Below are 15,788 nucleotides of genomic sequence, written 5' to 3'. Positions count from 1 at the left end.
AGGAAGCACACTGTTTCCACACAGCAGGCAACAGGGCCAAAGGTGGCAATCTGATTCCCATCCACTCCCACTGGACTTGTAAGTGTGCTGCACTTTGGGTAACGTTGGGAAATGTAGTAAAACTGAGATGAAATGCCATTTACCTTTTCAAGAATAAAACAATTCCAATATATCAAGGATGTCCTTTGATACATTCAAATGTAAACTTATCTACAACTCCTTGGAATCAACTTGGGATTCTCTACTATGGTACTTTCTTCAAGTATATTTTGTTAATCATGGAAGCAACAATTACATTTTTATTTCCAAATATGTTCCAGCTCATATGATGGATCACTGGACAGAGCTTGACTGAAATTGTATCACGGAATATGTGATTGTTTGAAAAAAATTGTAAATGACAATCATCCATCATAATAGGAGTAGAAGGTGGTCAGTATTAAAGTATTCCATCATAATAGGAGTAGAAGGTGGTCAGTATTAAAGTATTCCATCATAATAGGAGTAGAAGGTGGTCAGTATTAAAGTAAACGATAGGATGGCCTCTTTGTTAAGCATAAGTTTAAAGGGATCTACTCAACAACTCCCACCAACTCCCACAACCTGCTTTTAGAACAAAAGTGAGACAGAAATGAATGAAATTGCAGCAACTCATAGTCTACAAAACTGCATAAAGAATATTAAAACATTGACGAAAAGTACTGCTTTGTTGAAAGTCTCAACCCACCACTTAAGCAAGGTCCTCCTCGCAGCATTTATTCCTTGACCATGGCCAATTTTATGAACCACAATCCTGAAGAGTCTTTAATATTTATTATAGAAAAGCGACTGAAATATTGAACAGAATGTGATCTAAAATCCATTAAATTATCACCATGTTATGACAATATTGATATTAATATTTCAGACAATAACAGTTGTATCAATAAAAATAGATTTCGTGATTAGGTACTTACTACTTTCCCCTGTTCCATAGTGGAATTTTTGTGTATTATTGTGGTTAGCTGACAGTCCTGTATCTTCAATCCATAATCACAGATATGACTTCTGGTACAAATTTCAAAACAAAAGGTCAAAATGTAAAAAGTCACTTCTACTCTTTCCAGAATCACAACAATTATTCATTATTCGTAACCGTTCATAGATCACGAAAAATACTAGAAACGTATTTGAAAAAAATCCCAGAAATACAAGTCACGCCAAATGAGCACGGAATTACGTACTGTACCTCTAATTATTAGTAATATTACAGTAACCGCAAAATAAACTCATCTCTCCACATATACACATTTAAAAACAAAACATAACTAGCTGCTATAATATTCTTCACTCTTGTTGCTGCAGTCCTATTTGAGCTTTGTGCGTTGTTGTGCTGCCGTCTGTGTTTTACTTTGAGAGTTCCGGAATGACACTTTCCTGTGGGGAGAGACAAGTTTTGAAACCCCACCCTCGCCACCAACTAAACGGACATAGAAGTGGTCCGAGGACCTGACCAGTGAATGCGGACCTAGGAAATGGAATTGTTATAATAATTTCTGATGGAGTTTGGACGCTGTTTGGATACTGCACACATTTCTAACTCCATCGCCACGCTGCGACAGGGCGCGCTCTGATCCTGCTTTGTTTTGACTGCGCTTTTCTCTCTGTAAAGTTCACTCTGGCAGGTTTGGATTGCTCTTCCTGTTACAAAATCAACGGTTCCGACCTTTTTTTATGGAGTTGGACAGTGGAGCTCATTGTTAATGTGCATCTGTAAAACAATAAGTATGAGTTGTTGTACCCACAGACATGCGGGATTTGATGCGGGAGAGTCGCAAAGTTGCGGTCAAACACGATTATTCGAGGTTTCGGCTCAATAATGAGAACTGGTCTGAAAGTTGTCGTAAAATACTGGTTGGCTGGACTGAATGCTCCTTTCCTGCTATTCTTCTCCACTTCTCAGCGCTTCCTGCTTGTGGTGACCACTGCACTTAATGGCTAAAAATACATAAAACTGAAAATGGGCCTATAAATGTAGAAGGAAATTGCTGGAACCGCTTAAGGACTTTTACAACCAGCGCGTTGCTATTTTATGTTTTTATTTACACATTTAGTCTTTACAATCTGATTAAAGTACGTGCCAAGTTTGTAGGCGAATAGAGATACTGCCTTGCTCATAACGAGGGGATTTAAGTACCACAGGGTGGATAGTATACTACAAACCAAATACTACATTACCTAAACAGAGACATTCTGTAGAGGATATGAATAATTAGCGAGTTCAGTGTCGAGATAAATGAAAGACACTTGCTGCTCAGTTCTCATTGAATCGTTTGGTGTTAGCCCACTTGTTGGTTGAGGTTTTCAACACATTTCGCTGGTCCCTGATGAACCAACAAGATAGACAGGAAAGGGAGAGAGGTGCAATAAAGTACTCTTTTGTACTTTATTTTCAAACCCTTGGGGTGCAAAATCAGATCCAGTCAAAACATTAGCTTGAGGCTCCATGGAGCCACTGAAAAACATATTCAGCCGTGGCCCACTATCAAACTGGAAAAATTTGGAACAATCACAAAAAGGTAACTTTACCAACCCTGTGTGGACAGCCTTATTTGACTACGAGGCATCCTGTAAAGATGAGCTCACCTTACGCAAAGGTGATCTGGTGGAAGTCCTCTCACAGGATTCGGAGATATCAGGGGATGAGGGTTGGTGGGCTGGTAAGGTCAACCACAAGGTGGGTATCTTCCCCTCCAACTATGGCTCATTCAAACCAAGTGACTTTGGGAAACTTCCGGTCACTGGGGTGGTCGGGGAACTTACATCAGTGAGTGATTTTGAACCTAAGGTAGTAGACTTCCGGGAACTTAAGTTGGAGGAGGTAATTGGGGTTGGGGGTTTTGGAAAAGTGTATCGCGGTACATGGAGAGGTGGACTTGTGGCTGTCAAAGCTGCCCGACAAGACCCGGATGAGGATATCAGCGTGACAGCCCAAAATGTGAGGCAGGAAGCGCGCTTGTTTGCGATGCTCACCCACCCAAACATCATCGCTCTCAAAGGTGTATGTCTGCGGGAACCCAATCTCTGCCTCATCATGGAGTATGCTTCCGGTGGGCCGCTGAGCCGGGCTCTGGCAGGCCGCCGCATCCCGCCCCATGTCCTAGTCAATTGGGCTGTACAGATAGCTAGAGGGATGCTGTACCTGCACGGTGAAGCCATCGTTCCTCTCATCCACCGGGATCTCAAGTCCAACAATAGTAAGTAGCCAATCATTCATCAATCTAACTCATTCCCTTGCTAACCCAAGGTTCTTTTTTCATTTTGTCTAAATACCTATGACAGTGATTGAATATGGTGAACTTGTGTATGTAAGTAAATTGGTAGCACATATGTGTAGAAATTGGCTCGAGTAAAGCAAAGTCTACAAACAATTTTCAATCTGCTGCGTAGCGCGCACTGTCAAGTTGCACACACGCCTTCCGTTGCGTCTCCAGCTCTGACCCGAGGTTTTGGAAGTTCCCCAAATCATGGGGAATCATCAAATCCCATTGCATTTTTCTTTTGAAAGCATTAAATTATCATATTGACCATGGTAAAATGGAAGGCTAACTACGTCACTAAGCTTGCTGGAGTTTGGCAGCAGCTTGCGTGTTTTGTGTGTGGTGACCCATGTGTTAGAAGAGAAGAGATCTCAGACTGGCTGCCCAGTCTGAGTATAATATGCTATAGGGAGGATTGATGATAGACTAACATCAAAAACGCGATCTACCCGCACTACCTTTGCGATCGACTGGTCGACCGGTCTGCAATCGACATATTGGGCACCCCTGCTATAGACCCACTCTCCAGTCGTTTCAGTATTATTAACTCAAACCACCTATTAGTTTGGAAAATTGATCTCCCTCCTTTAGAATTGTGTAGCCCAGTGTAGCCCATTATTCATCAAGTTATTGTAACAGTGTATTATATTGGCTGTTTCAAGTGTTACGCTTCAAAATCATCATGCAGACAACACATTGCGAAATGAGATTATCAGAAGACATTTATTTGGAAGGCAGCCAGGTCATGTGACTCAGTCTGTGAAATGTAGGCAAAGTTCTGCAAATGCAAATGAATTGCAGATAAGAAAAAAAGAAACACTGCATTGCTACCAAAGGCCAAGTGGAAGAATTTCATCTCAGTACTGTCACAACTCACACATTCGACTTTGATGCTCTATTTTGGGCTTCAATGGTGTCAGCATTTTGGTCCCACACTGCAGACACGTATGCATTGGACCTTGTCATTAAGCTACATTGTTAAGAGATGTATTGCTGATAAAGCATTGTGCTCCCATTGTAGCATAACAAGTGCCTTTCTCAGCTAAATACATGTGATATGGACACTGGTCCATATCTGACATAAACGAAGCACCACCTGAATTGTGCTTTCCCACTGTCATTGTTGAGAGAGCAATGTCACATTCCAAAGACTGCTGTTTTTTTAACGTCCCTCTGCTCATCCTGTCTCACTGCGTACTCTGATCAGCATAGTACCCCAGCATCTTGAATAAGGTCTGCTGTACATGACAGAAAATAGAATAATTTGGTTGCTGTTTAGCCGACTGTAGTTTTCTGAGTTTAGGGCCTTGGTATGAGTACTAAAAGAGTCACTCCTCTGTTTCAAGGTTTGTTAGAAGTAAAGGATTACTTATTAAGCATATGCTAAGAGTATCTTTCTCCCTCATTCCTTTCATTATTCTTGTTTAGTCACTTCTTACCATTTCAACAAGTACACACATTATTCCTATTTTTTTGTTTTGTAGTATATTTTTATTGAAGAAAGCATTTGACGTGACAATGAGCATACAGTGAGCGTTATTCCTATTTCTCTTTAGCATCTCTATGACCGTCTCATAACTTATATGAGACGGTCAACAGTCCTGTATGTTAATGTAGTGCAAGCCGAGTGATACAATCCTCCTTTCTCAGGGCTGGGAGATCATATCACTCTTCTGCCTCCTCCTGCCTTTATAAAAAATTCTTCTCCCCGAATCTTTGTTGCTGGCCTGCTCCTACATGTCTTCATACAGCTATAACCATGTTCTGCCACTGAGCAATATCCTGTTGTTGTTGTTGTGGAGAGAGAAGGATGGGGGCAGCAGGGAGACGGTTTGATTCAAAAGACCCTCAGTTTTACAAAAATGTGGTTCATTGTGTGCGTAGCTCTGACAGGTTTTGCAGGTGCTATAGCATCTCACATACAGAGAAAATGATGATACATTGCATTGCGGGCTAAATGGTATTCTTTTATACGCTGTTACACCACAGCATGTCATGCTAGGTGACATTCAGATCGTTTCAACGTGGCTGCAAAAGAATAGTGAATTTGACAGTAGAAAGTAATCATATTATGTTAAGTTGGGTAAGTTCAACATATTGGCTCTTTGGAAGATGCTGATTAAACACGATTATTAAAGAAAGTGCATAGTGTGGTGCTTGGATGGAGGCCAGAGCTCATAACTGGAATTCCACTGACAGTAAATTCAGAACAAAGAATAGTGCAGCCTCTTTTCTTGTTTTTTGTCTGCATGTCTGAGTATGAGACTGAATTGAAATCAAGCTGACTTGACTATATCCCTTCACATTTTCATCACTAGCTTATACATACTTAGCTAAGCTAAGTATTAGTGTGGTGTTGTGTCAGTGACTTTCCTGCTATGCAAATTGGCATATAATTCTGGAAGAAACAATGAATCTTTTATCCTCCAGCTAAGAATTTAGCTTTAAGCACGGATGCACCAAAACACTGTCCACGGGTTTTAGTTAGATTTTGAGGAAAGTGTCAAGCTTGCAGGCCTTTTTTTAGGAAGAAGCTACAGTTAGATCTTGGATCAACATGTCTTTTTTTCCATGAGTGGATAAACATCTGATACATCCCACTACCAGCATGTTTTCATTCAGGGCCAAAAACGGCAGTGCACTCAAAACATCGCCTGTGTGTGTGGGTGGCTGGGTGTGTGATGTTTGCATGTGTGTGTGCACTGTAGTTATTACTGCTGTGCTTGTGCTCATTTTCAGCATTCCTCAGTTCAGCTAGGAGAATTATGTGGGCAATTAAGACATTTTGTCTTTTTTGTAGCCTTTAAGTTGAATGCATGCAGCTCTATTGTAATATAAATAGGGTTACAATCTTGTCTCCCTGCAGTTATTGCTCTACTATCTATTGGAACAGTATATGTTCCCTCTGTCATAGATAAATATGCTAAAAGCATGTACGAAAATCCCTAATCGTTTCTCTTTTGTCAAACACAACATCAAACATAATCCCAATTGACTATCCCCTGTGTATGTACTCTGTTTAATTTAGAAAATAGAGGGGAACTTGTTAGAATGCTGTGTCAGCAGTCTGTTATATACTTGGGAAAGGCACAAACTTGTAATTTGGTAAGTTTTTTAATTCAGCGCATCATGAAGCAGGGTCCAGGTCTCTCATAAGATTTGCCTAGAGCATTTCCCAGACTGAGCAGCGTGCAAGAAGCTGCCCAGTGGTTTTATACACAACATAGATAAAAACGAGGCAGACTATGCCTCATCTGTTGATACGGACAAATCACACTAAATTAATAGTACATGCTTGAGGTAGATATGCAGAATATTCAGTCAGGTTACAGTGACACAATGCTATGCTGACACCCTTACAGATTGCATCAGAACCTGGTGACTGGCCAGCATTGCATGGCATACTAGATACAGCTATCAAATGGTCACAAAACAGTTACAGCACAGTTTGATTGTGTCATGTCTGGTTCCATTCCATTCTACATGTAAAATTTTAGACGAAAATGTAATGGGTTCTTCCCGTGATCGAGCCCACACACCAAGTTTCATGAAAATCAGTTCACAACATTTTAAGTAATCCTGTCGACACACAGACACAGGTGACAACATAATTTCTCCCGCTGAGTTAATTAGTTATTAATTACTTACTTAGCTACCATTTCACTATCTTTAATCTCATGACCTCAAGCTTATTCTGTCTATCTCACTGAAATAGGGAATAAGACAAGATGATAGTGGTGAATTACATTATGCAACCTCCATGTGTGAGCAGACAAGCGTCACACTGCAATCATGCAACATTTTCATGTACAAAATGTGTACTTGTAGTAAGGAGGGAAGAAGTATTGAGTGCATATGAACATACTTAGTATGGTGGTGGCAGAGAGACCTGGAACACTTCTTTAAGCTATGATTGTGAATGAATAAGAATGTTTCTGTGCCAAGAAACACTTTCAAGACAATGTGTATTGATTCTTGAATGAGGGATTTTTTTATATAACATATTTTTTTGTAGGTGGGACATTTTTGTAGTTATTTTCCCTGGAAATATTGCCACCATAATAAATGTATTTATTTATAAATTACCACTCAGCAATATTGAACTTTCTCTAGACGTAATCCAGACTTGAAGGGGTTGACCAAGTGTGGAGCCCAGCTGTGTTGCTGTTGGTTTGGTGTGTGGATGAAGCAGCAGGGAGTTTGGTAGCCAACGTTAGTGTACAGCTCGCCCAGCTGCCCAGCTTCGTCGTTCCCTAAGAGCTCTTTATTTTGGAAAATATTTACAGCACACATGCTCAGAATGGACTGAAGCACAGGTTGGATCTGGTAGAGATTCACACACATAGGATAGTGTACATACTGTATGTCTGCACTGAATTTCACATTTCCAGCGCTGATACTACTATCCGTGGATCAAAGGTAGTAACTTCTGAAATGATAATATGGCGGACGACAACAGATTTCAGTATTAAATAACAACATAGAGGGTATGATACATAAAAGTACAGTAGATAGCATTTGCAGATAATATGCCCCATGAGTTGACATCTCTATGCAGTATGAATATTCTCTCTCTTGCTGTGGAAGCCTGTCCTGTAGAGATGAAGACCCTGTCTCTCTCTATCTCTCTATCTCTCTCTCTCTCTCTCGCTCTCTCGCTCTCTCTCTCTCTCTCCCTCTACTGCCTTGTTAGAGGTTGCCAGACTGTCAGCTTATGGCTCATTCCCTCAGGGGACAAAGCTCCCGTTCTTCCTGGGGAAAGCCCCCACCCTCTTGGAATTCTCCCCTCGCCTACGGGTGCAGAGCAGGAGGGGCGAGAAGACGGAAGGTAGAGAGTGCAAAGACAAAACTTTGGTCCTCTAATAATGAAAAACATTGTGAATTCTGATATTTCAGCTTTGTCAAAAGTCAACACTTAGTGTCTTTGGTTGTGATCATTATCATTCAAAGAAATATTCATTGTTTTCCTGTGAAAACGTGTAAATTACAACATTGTGCTACCCCAACAGTACTTTCACTAGCCATGTAGTGCCATTTCCTCCTTTTAGAACACAGATTCACCTAAAGCGGATATTAACATTGGTCTTCACCAGCTGTATTTGCCTTTGTCTGATATCAGGCTAAGCCTATGAAGAGCTGCGGGCTGAGGAATGATGGATGAAGCATACAGAGAAAAATTTGACACGAGATGGAGGTGTAGTTTATTATAGGGAGACCAGTGAGGTGTAGAGTGAAGTGGCAGAGAGACTGGTGCAGAGATACTTTGCATCTGGCTTGTTATCATGTCAGGATAGTCGAGCCACACTAACATCACTTGTTTCATCGATGAATGCATTTTGTTTCAATTTAATGGAATTCCACTATTTATTTGGCGCTCATCACAACAAACATTATCTCAAGGCACTTTACATACAGAGCATTCAAAGAAGCCCAGCATTCCCCTAAGAGCAAGCAGAGAGAGAGGGAACAATAACTGCAATTTTTAAATTCAATCAGATATTATCAAATCCATTTCGGGCTGTATTCATGTGTAAATAAAATGGTGGTATTTCTTTACTTTGCTTGGACTTCTGGAAATATATGGTAATTACATTGATAATGATGTCAAAGCGTATTCCTGAAACTTCCCTTGACATTTCACAATTTAACAGATTTTCCAGAAGAGTCTTAAGTTAAGGGCCTGAGGCTGTTGTTGAGTGACATGAAAAAACGTGAGGAATGTAAATTGTCAGTTTGTCTGTTTGTCTAGGATGGTCAAGGTTGCGCTTTATCAATCAGGTTAACCTATTTTAAACCAGCCATGGGACATCCCATGTAGATAATACCCAATAGCTCTAGTCTAGTCTAGTCTTGCAAACTAAATTGTGGCAGTGTTGAGTCAGGCCCAACACAGACCCATATGTAGGCCACCACGGGTACAAGTCATGTCTGCAACTGACACACTCTTGTTTCTGAACAGCAAACAATGCCAAATAGAGTCTTGTTGCCATGGAGATCTGCCACAGCGCCTTTGTGGCGACCTTGCTGGTTCCCCCTCTATCAGAAAGATGATCTGTCCAGGCAAGATTGATCGAGCCATGATACTATTGTTCCTACAAAGACTGTTGCATTTAGACTGAAGTAGGTCCAGTAATGGCAGAACATTTGACACACCTTTAAGTACAAGAATAAGATAATTAAGTTGTGGCCAGAATAAAAACAATGTCAGAACGGTGTAGAAGCGCCTGCATCCGATGCTGATGGGGATTTCCAGGTGCTCTATTAAGTTGCACATTAACGTCAGTGATCTCTGGCTGAGAAAATGTACAATGTCCAAGCCTATGATCTACGAAGAATATAATTTACAAAGTGACTCCTGAACTGACATTGGTACCCTCTACAGTCCTGGTACCATAGGGGATCAAGGATCTTTATTTGTCACATGCACAGAGGTAGAAAGTAAGGCAGGCAGTGAAATGAAGGGGACACAGTTATTCAGGCATTTACAATTTTGGAAATGTCGAACATGTGTTTTGCGTGCTACATCTTCTTCAGTAAGAAGCTGACTTATGCAGTGGTGAGTGTGGAAGACTCCACAGAATTGAACTACGAATGCACCCTGCCTCAGTCCAGGAAGTGGTAGAAAATGGAGCAGGTTGTGTGTATACGTATGTGAGTGTGCTGAGACTGCTTTGTAACATGTGCACATTTGCATGTTTGTTGCTATGCTTTGTTATGTGAATCTGTTTATAGGGAATTGTTGTGGGCCCTTGATTGCATTGAGTGTGAATACTAGTGTCAGTCCCTAAAGAAAATATGAGTCACTGATATGCACATACTTTACATACTGTATATGCATGCATATGTACATGTACTGTATATCTCCATAGCATTGATGGAAAGTTGGAAGTTGTTCAATTTGCACATTTCTGAATCGGTGTATCCATTGCATGCTGTAAATGTTGAGGTGTGAAGGTTTAGAATCCTGATCGAGATTACAAAATACACCTGAGCAAACCCTCACCTCTCTTAAAGTGACAGTGTATGCCAATATTCCCATTTATATGATAGTTTGACACTACCACACAACTGATGTATGCTTGTAAGCAGAATAACTAATGGATATCCAACTAGATGCAGTTTGTGATTGAGAGGGACCATCAGGCCCTGGTCCCTAGGCCAAATGAGGATCAACCCCCCAGGCTGGTGTTGATACGATTTCTGCGCTCTTCAGCAAAAGAGAAAGTGCTACAAGCAGCCAAATTAAAGTATCAACACCAACGTGGGGGGGGTTGATCCTTCCCAGGAGGTGAATGGGAAGGATGCAAGGTTTATTTCTTTCCTGATATGTCCAGAGATCTACTGGAAAAAAACATCTGCCATCCAGCAGTTCAATGCTTTATGTGGAAAGGAAAAAACTTCTTTACCAATAGTGCAGAAGCAGACAAATTCACTCCAGTGATGATACTGACTTCTTCTATAGGAACTTTAATTTTAAGTCAACCATTTCAGGGAATATACATTTGCACAGTTTTAGAGATATCACTGCATTCTTGATCTAGGTCAGGGGTCCCATGCAGCTTTTTTGCCCATCTCCAGTGACAAAAATTTGATGCAAATGAACAACTGTTATTTAGCATTTATTTTAACATTTTCATTTTCACTTTATGTTTTTGTAAGTGACTTTAACATACCTACCTTTAACATACAAATGTGTATCTACACAGAATTTCAAAAAATATTTTAAAGGTTTGGCAACTAAAATGTGGTTTACCACCTGGCACCTTTTCTCCTGGAGATGAGAGCGATTTTGGAACTGCTGCGAAAACAGAGCAGAGCAAATGTACTTTGAGAATTGGATTAAATCTCCAAACTCCACAACTGCTTCTTGATTTGTTGCAGCTCAGGAGATAGTACGGCGCTGAGAGGCGTTCGTGGGCTGTGAATACATTAAAGTGTTGTTCATTAAAATAACAGTGCATCTATTCTTAGACAAAAACTGAGAGAATTTTTTAGTAGAAAATTAAAGATATGCCTCTCCCTGCAAAGACCAGCAAAGACAGGGCCATAAAACTGGGAACAAGTTGTACGTGGGCTACATATTCTTCTTGTGCTCTTCTTGAACTCATTCAGTTTAAGGTTATGCGCAGGGTTCATTTCTCCAAGGTGAGACTATCTAAAGTCTACTCATTATACAGTCTTCAATGTTCTTAAATCTTGTTCGGACTGTGTTTAGTTTTTGAGGCTCAGTTACTTATGTTACACTAAGTACACTACACTAAGTAACCCTTTAACTGAGCATTTTACCAGTGGAAGTTCAGAAAGCATCAGTGTTTTATAAAATGTTCAAACACTCCATGGGTGAGTCATGTAACAATCTCAAAGTAGTATGGCAGAAGGACCTTGAAAGCGATATTGAAGATGATGAGTGGTCAGATATTTTGTCAACTGTGGGCAGAAACATTAGGGAAACCAGAGGAAAATGAATTCCATTCAAGATAATACACAGATATTACTGGAAACCAACTAGACTTGGAATTGCTTATAACAATTTGTGCTGGAAGTGTAAGAATGAGGTAGGCACATACAGTACTTGCACATAATTTGGGAGTGCTCCATGGTTCACTCATGCTGGTATAGAATTTCGGACCTAGTGGGTAAATAGTTGGCTTCCACACTGCCTTTACATCCATGTCTTTTTTGGAGAAAATGTATTGAATTTGCACAAGGAATTACTGTATTTTAAAATAGTACAGAAATTATACAGAATTATGATCAAGTGAGTTACTTAGGAAAGGTGTATCCCATTATCATTTTATATACAGTAACTTTCGTGTCACATCATATGACGGTTTAAGGCTTTAATACAACAAATTGGTGAATAAATTCAGATTCCAATACAACATTTAAAACACAGAATTAGAACAATACAACGCAATCATTTTCATACCTCATGTATGAAGTTTAAAAAAATGTAAACATGAAAAAAAAAAAGCTTACATAGTATGTCAACCATGAACCTTTCCACTTTGTGACAGAGACCCAATCGCAATTCAAGCCAGATCATATCCAGTACATATTTGGTCTAGCTTGCATTGTTATCAGATCTTTGTCTATCAGATGTGATCGATTTTATCTGATAACGTGATCATGATAATGCAATGTGAAATCACACAGAAAGCTCTATGATCTCTGTATGCAGATCATGTATCCAGATAGAAAGATCACATGTTAATGTGAGGTGTACATGGTACATTATGTATAATTCTGCTCTGCCCATGCTGCTACTTAAACACCAACTTTTTCCTCTCCCTCCCCGTACCTCCTGCTATGCAACAGCACCAAAGATTCTCTCCTCTCACCTCTTTCAGTATTTGGATCTCTGGAACCATGTGACCTCTTAACCTCTACTTCATAAAATAACACTGGCATTAACTAACACTTATTTTGCATAGTTTGTAGGCAACAATAAGCAAGAATAGCAAATCTGCTCCTGTGTTTGTGAGGTAAGGGCCTGCCACTGGTTTGTAATTGGCCAATACCAACGTCATTCCTGGAAGTGTGGAGCTGGGTGGAAATGGGGGTGACAAATGGGAGCTTGTTTTTATCAGACTGACCAGCAAGCAGACAAAAGAGGTAGAACAAGGGATCAGGGGCCTGTTGCAGTAAATACCACTCCCCTTCCACTGCCGCCCTGAGGGCCTATGCTTTCAACAGAAATAATGACTCAGCTGTAGATTGGACAGCAATAGATTTTTGGCCGCCTTTCTCATAGAAGAGGTTGTTTTTGTTTTTGTTTTGAGCTATGTCATTGTTTGTGGGAAAATCAACATACTGAAGTCAAATGTTTATGATGGACTTAGTTTCTGCAAAAGAGGCAGCACACATGTTTTGCAAGTACATTATGAAAGAAGCAAGTCTTATATCCTCCTCAACACATGCACAAAGACACAGTGCTGCATTCCTTTGTGACGTCCAAGTTGCTGCCTTTGGGCTACGAAGCACAACACAGGATGTCTAAGGGAGAGAGCGAGAGGGAGAAAGAGAGACAATGAAGAGAGCCAGAAAATCTTTATTTATGTGCATGTCAGCTGTACCTTGGTGAGAATTTTACATTTATACTCTGAGTAATGGAAACAGCGAGTGTGATTTGTCAGTGAAAGACATTATAAAGACAAAAAAGGAAAACAGCAGAAAGTAGCTGCAAATAGCAGGAGCGTTAGTTCCCTATAATAAGTCAGATTCTTGGGTACTTCTCCCTGCATTTTGATGGCCAGCCCTGCCAAGAGCAATGGCCTGCCTGCGAGCAAAAGGGAAGAGAGGCACATCTGTCAGTCATCCAAAGACATGTGATACAGACTTACACCACAGCAACTGACATCCTTGCTGTTATATTCTATTTTCTTCGGAACTCTGCTGGCCAGACATCCAATCCTTAGTGGTTAAATGACATTGGCTGGTTACCAAAATGTGTGTAGGGTGATTATATTTTACAATATGTACTTTTCTCAGTTTGGATCTCTGTGTTTGCATCTATGTTTAACTTAAAGAAAAATCAAAAGCCTAGACTGTTTTTAAACTATCTTTAACTGGCAGCTATATCACACTGTTTGCCCCAAACCTCTTTTGTAATACTTAATGTCATATTGTTGAGTTTTCTGTATTTTTACTGTAGCTCTTTGGTGCGTAAGTAATTGTTTTATTATTATTATTATTATTTGAAGACAAATGTCCGAGGTTCAGGACTAAATGGATTTGGGGGTCTAAGAAAGATCCATCAAAGCATCAATCTAGCAGGGTGAACATCACTTTGACTGCTCTTTTCTGCATAAAAGTGGATCAATGTTTTGAAGTAGTTATGGAAAGATATTGGTGAACCTGATATTTCAATGCCATTGCCGAATTTTAGCAATAGGTGACGGCATAGGATATTTGAATGTGTAGGACTGTTTTCGGCTGGATTGTAGTGGCCTAAAGAAACCGAGGAAGAGGAAGTGAGAGAATACATCTACGAGTGCTGAAGACTAAGCTTTGTCTTGCATGATTTTCTTGTAATTGTGGGCGAGGAGCTAAACCTGCCTCTTCTGTCTATGTATGTCTTTGCATCATAGTCAATCAACTAATTTATTATTCAAAACCTTGTAACATTGTCCCATGTTTCTTTTCCCAGTCCTTCTGGCCCAGCCCATTGAGAATGAATGTATGGAGGGTTTGACGTTGAAGATCACTGACTTTGGCCTGGCAAGGGAATGGCACAAGACAACCAAGATGAGCACAGCTGGCACCTATGCCTGGATGGCCCCCGAAGTCATCAAGTCATCCACCTTCTCCAAGGGTAGTGATGTCTGGAGGTGAGGGTTTGAGTGTGTGCATGTATTTCTTTCTTTATTCAATACTAACCTCAGCATTACAATAGAATAGATACTATCAAAATTTTAATGAATTCAATAATATTACAACAAACAACCATGTTGAATATTTACCCTTTTCTCCCTAGAATTGTATAGTGAAGATACAGAAGCTTCCTCAAATACATTCACTGGAGCTCTGATGTGAATAGAACAAAAATCTATATTTAGATATCTGATGATAAATACATGTTACATTCCTAGAGAATAGACTAATGTCTTGCTTCCACAATAGCTATCTCATCACCATATTCAAATGTTTTCATTATTCTAATACCAGTACTGAAAATGCAAATACATGCCTACCGAGTAGCACTGTAGGAATGGCTATTGTTCTTAACCAGAGGTAGTCCCTCACATGAAAGTTGCTGGAAGGTGTAGTTCCTCCATGTGTTCTGGTTCACACCAGCCCGACCTGGTGTAAACATTATTGGGTTTAGACAGTAATGTCAAACTGTAAACATGGCCACAGGCATTCTTCAGCAAAAAAGTGGCCCTGTTGCAGTCATTGCACATCTCTGTAGATAAAGGGTCAGCTGAGTGCCGAAATCATGTGAAAGCATGCAGTGCAGTGAAGTGATGGTGGGAGAGAAAATGAAGAGATGGAGGGACAGAGTGATGGATTGCAGCCAGGTCACTGCAGCCATGTGACGGCTTCCCTTCAAAGGGCTGCTCTGTGCTTTGTTGTGGGTCGTGTACCGCACACTGTTCCATTGTCTCCAGTTTAGACAGAGAAGACAGAGGCCACACACCAGATCTAACCACAGCCCTTTATCTGGGAGTTGCTTGTACATGTTTTTGTGTGTCTACACAGAAAATGAAGGGTTCCTTGACTATGGTTTGCAGTTGTATGAAATTTAATTTAATATCCAAATTAATGTCTGGCCACACTTTGTGATTGGATGAGAGGAGCTTTATGATTGCATTTTAAGCCATGAATGATGTAAGCAATGGGACAAGGTAACAAGTAAATCATTTATCCAGGCAACAACTCAGGTCTGTTTTATTATATTATTACAATTACCCCTAAGCTCAATTTTAATTTTTGATTTGCCCATTTCATGCATTCTGAAATGCTTATTAGGAGCCATGTGTAAAAATA

The 15,788-nt window shown here is 40.2% G+C and overlaps 1 protein-coding gene across 1 annotated transcript in view; it reads left to right on the top strand.

Annotated features, from left to right (window-relative positions):
- Positions 1-1,435: 1,435 nt before the first annotated feature.
- The window catches only part of LOC142993202 (mitogen-activated protein kinase kinase kinase 11), a 28,153-nt gene continuing 13,800 nt past the window's right edge, over positions 1,436-15,788 (top strand). The window contains exons 1-2 of the mRNA XM_076143907.1: positions 1,436-3,236; positions 14,449-14,629. Coding sequence (XP_076000022.1) covers positions 2,486-3,236; positions 14,449-14,629 — 932 coding nt within the window. The 5' untranslated portion in view covers positions 1,436-2,485. The remainder of the gene's footprint in view (positions 3,237-14,448; positions 14,630-15,788) is intronic.

The sequence above is a fragment of the Genypterus blacodes genome, unplaced genomic scaffold (assembly GCF_046128005.1).
Source record: "Genypterus blacodes isolate CSIRO-AG114 ecotype Tasmania unplaced genomic scaffold, CSIRO-AGI_Gbla_v1 ptg000027l_1, whole genome shotgun sequence".
NCBI classification, from domain to species: Eukaryota; Metazoa; Chordata; class Actinopteri; order Ophidiiformes; family Ophidiidae; genus Genypterus; species Genypterus blacodes.
The sequence above is the reverse complement of the archived record's forward strand: the minus strand, read 5'-3'. Positions and strand labels throughout refer to the sequence as shown.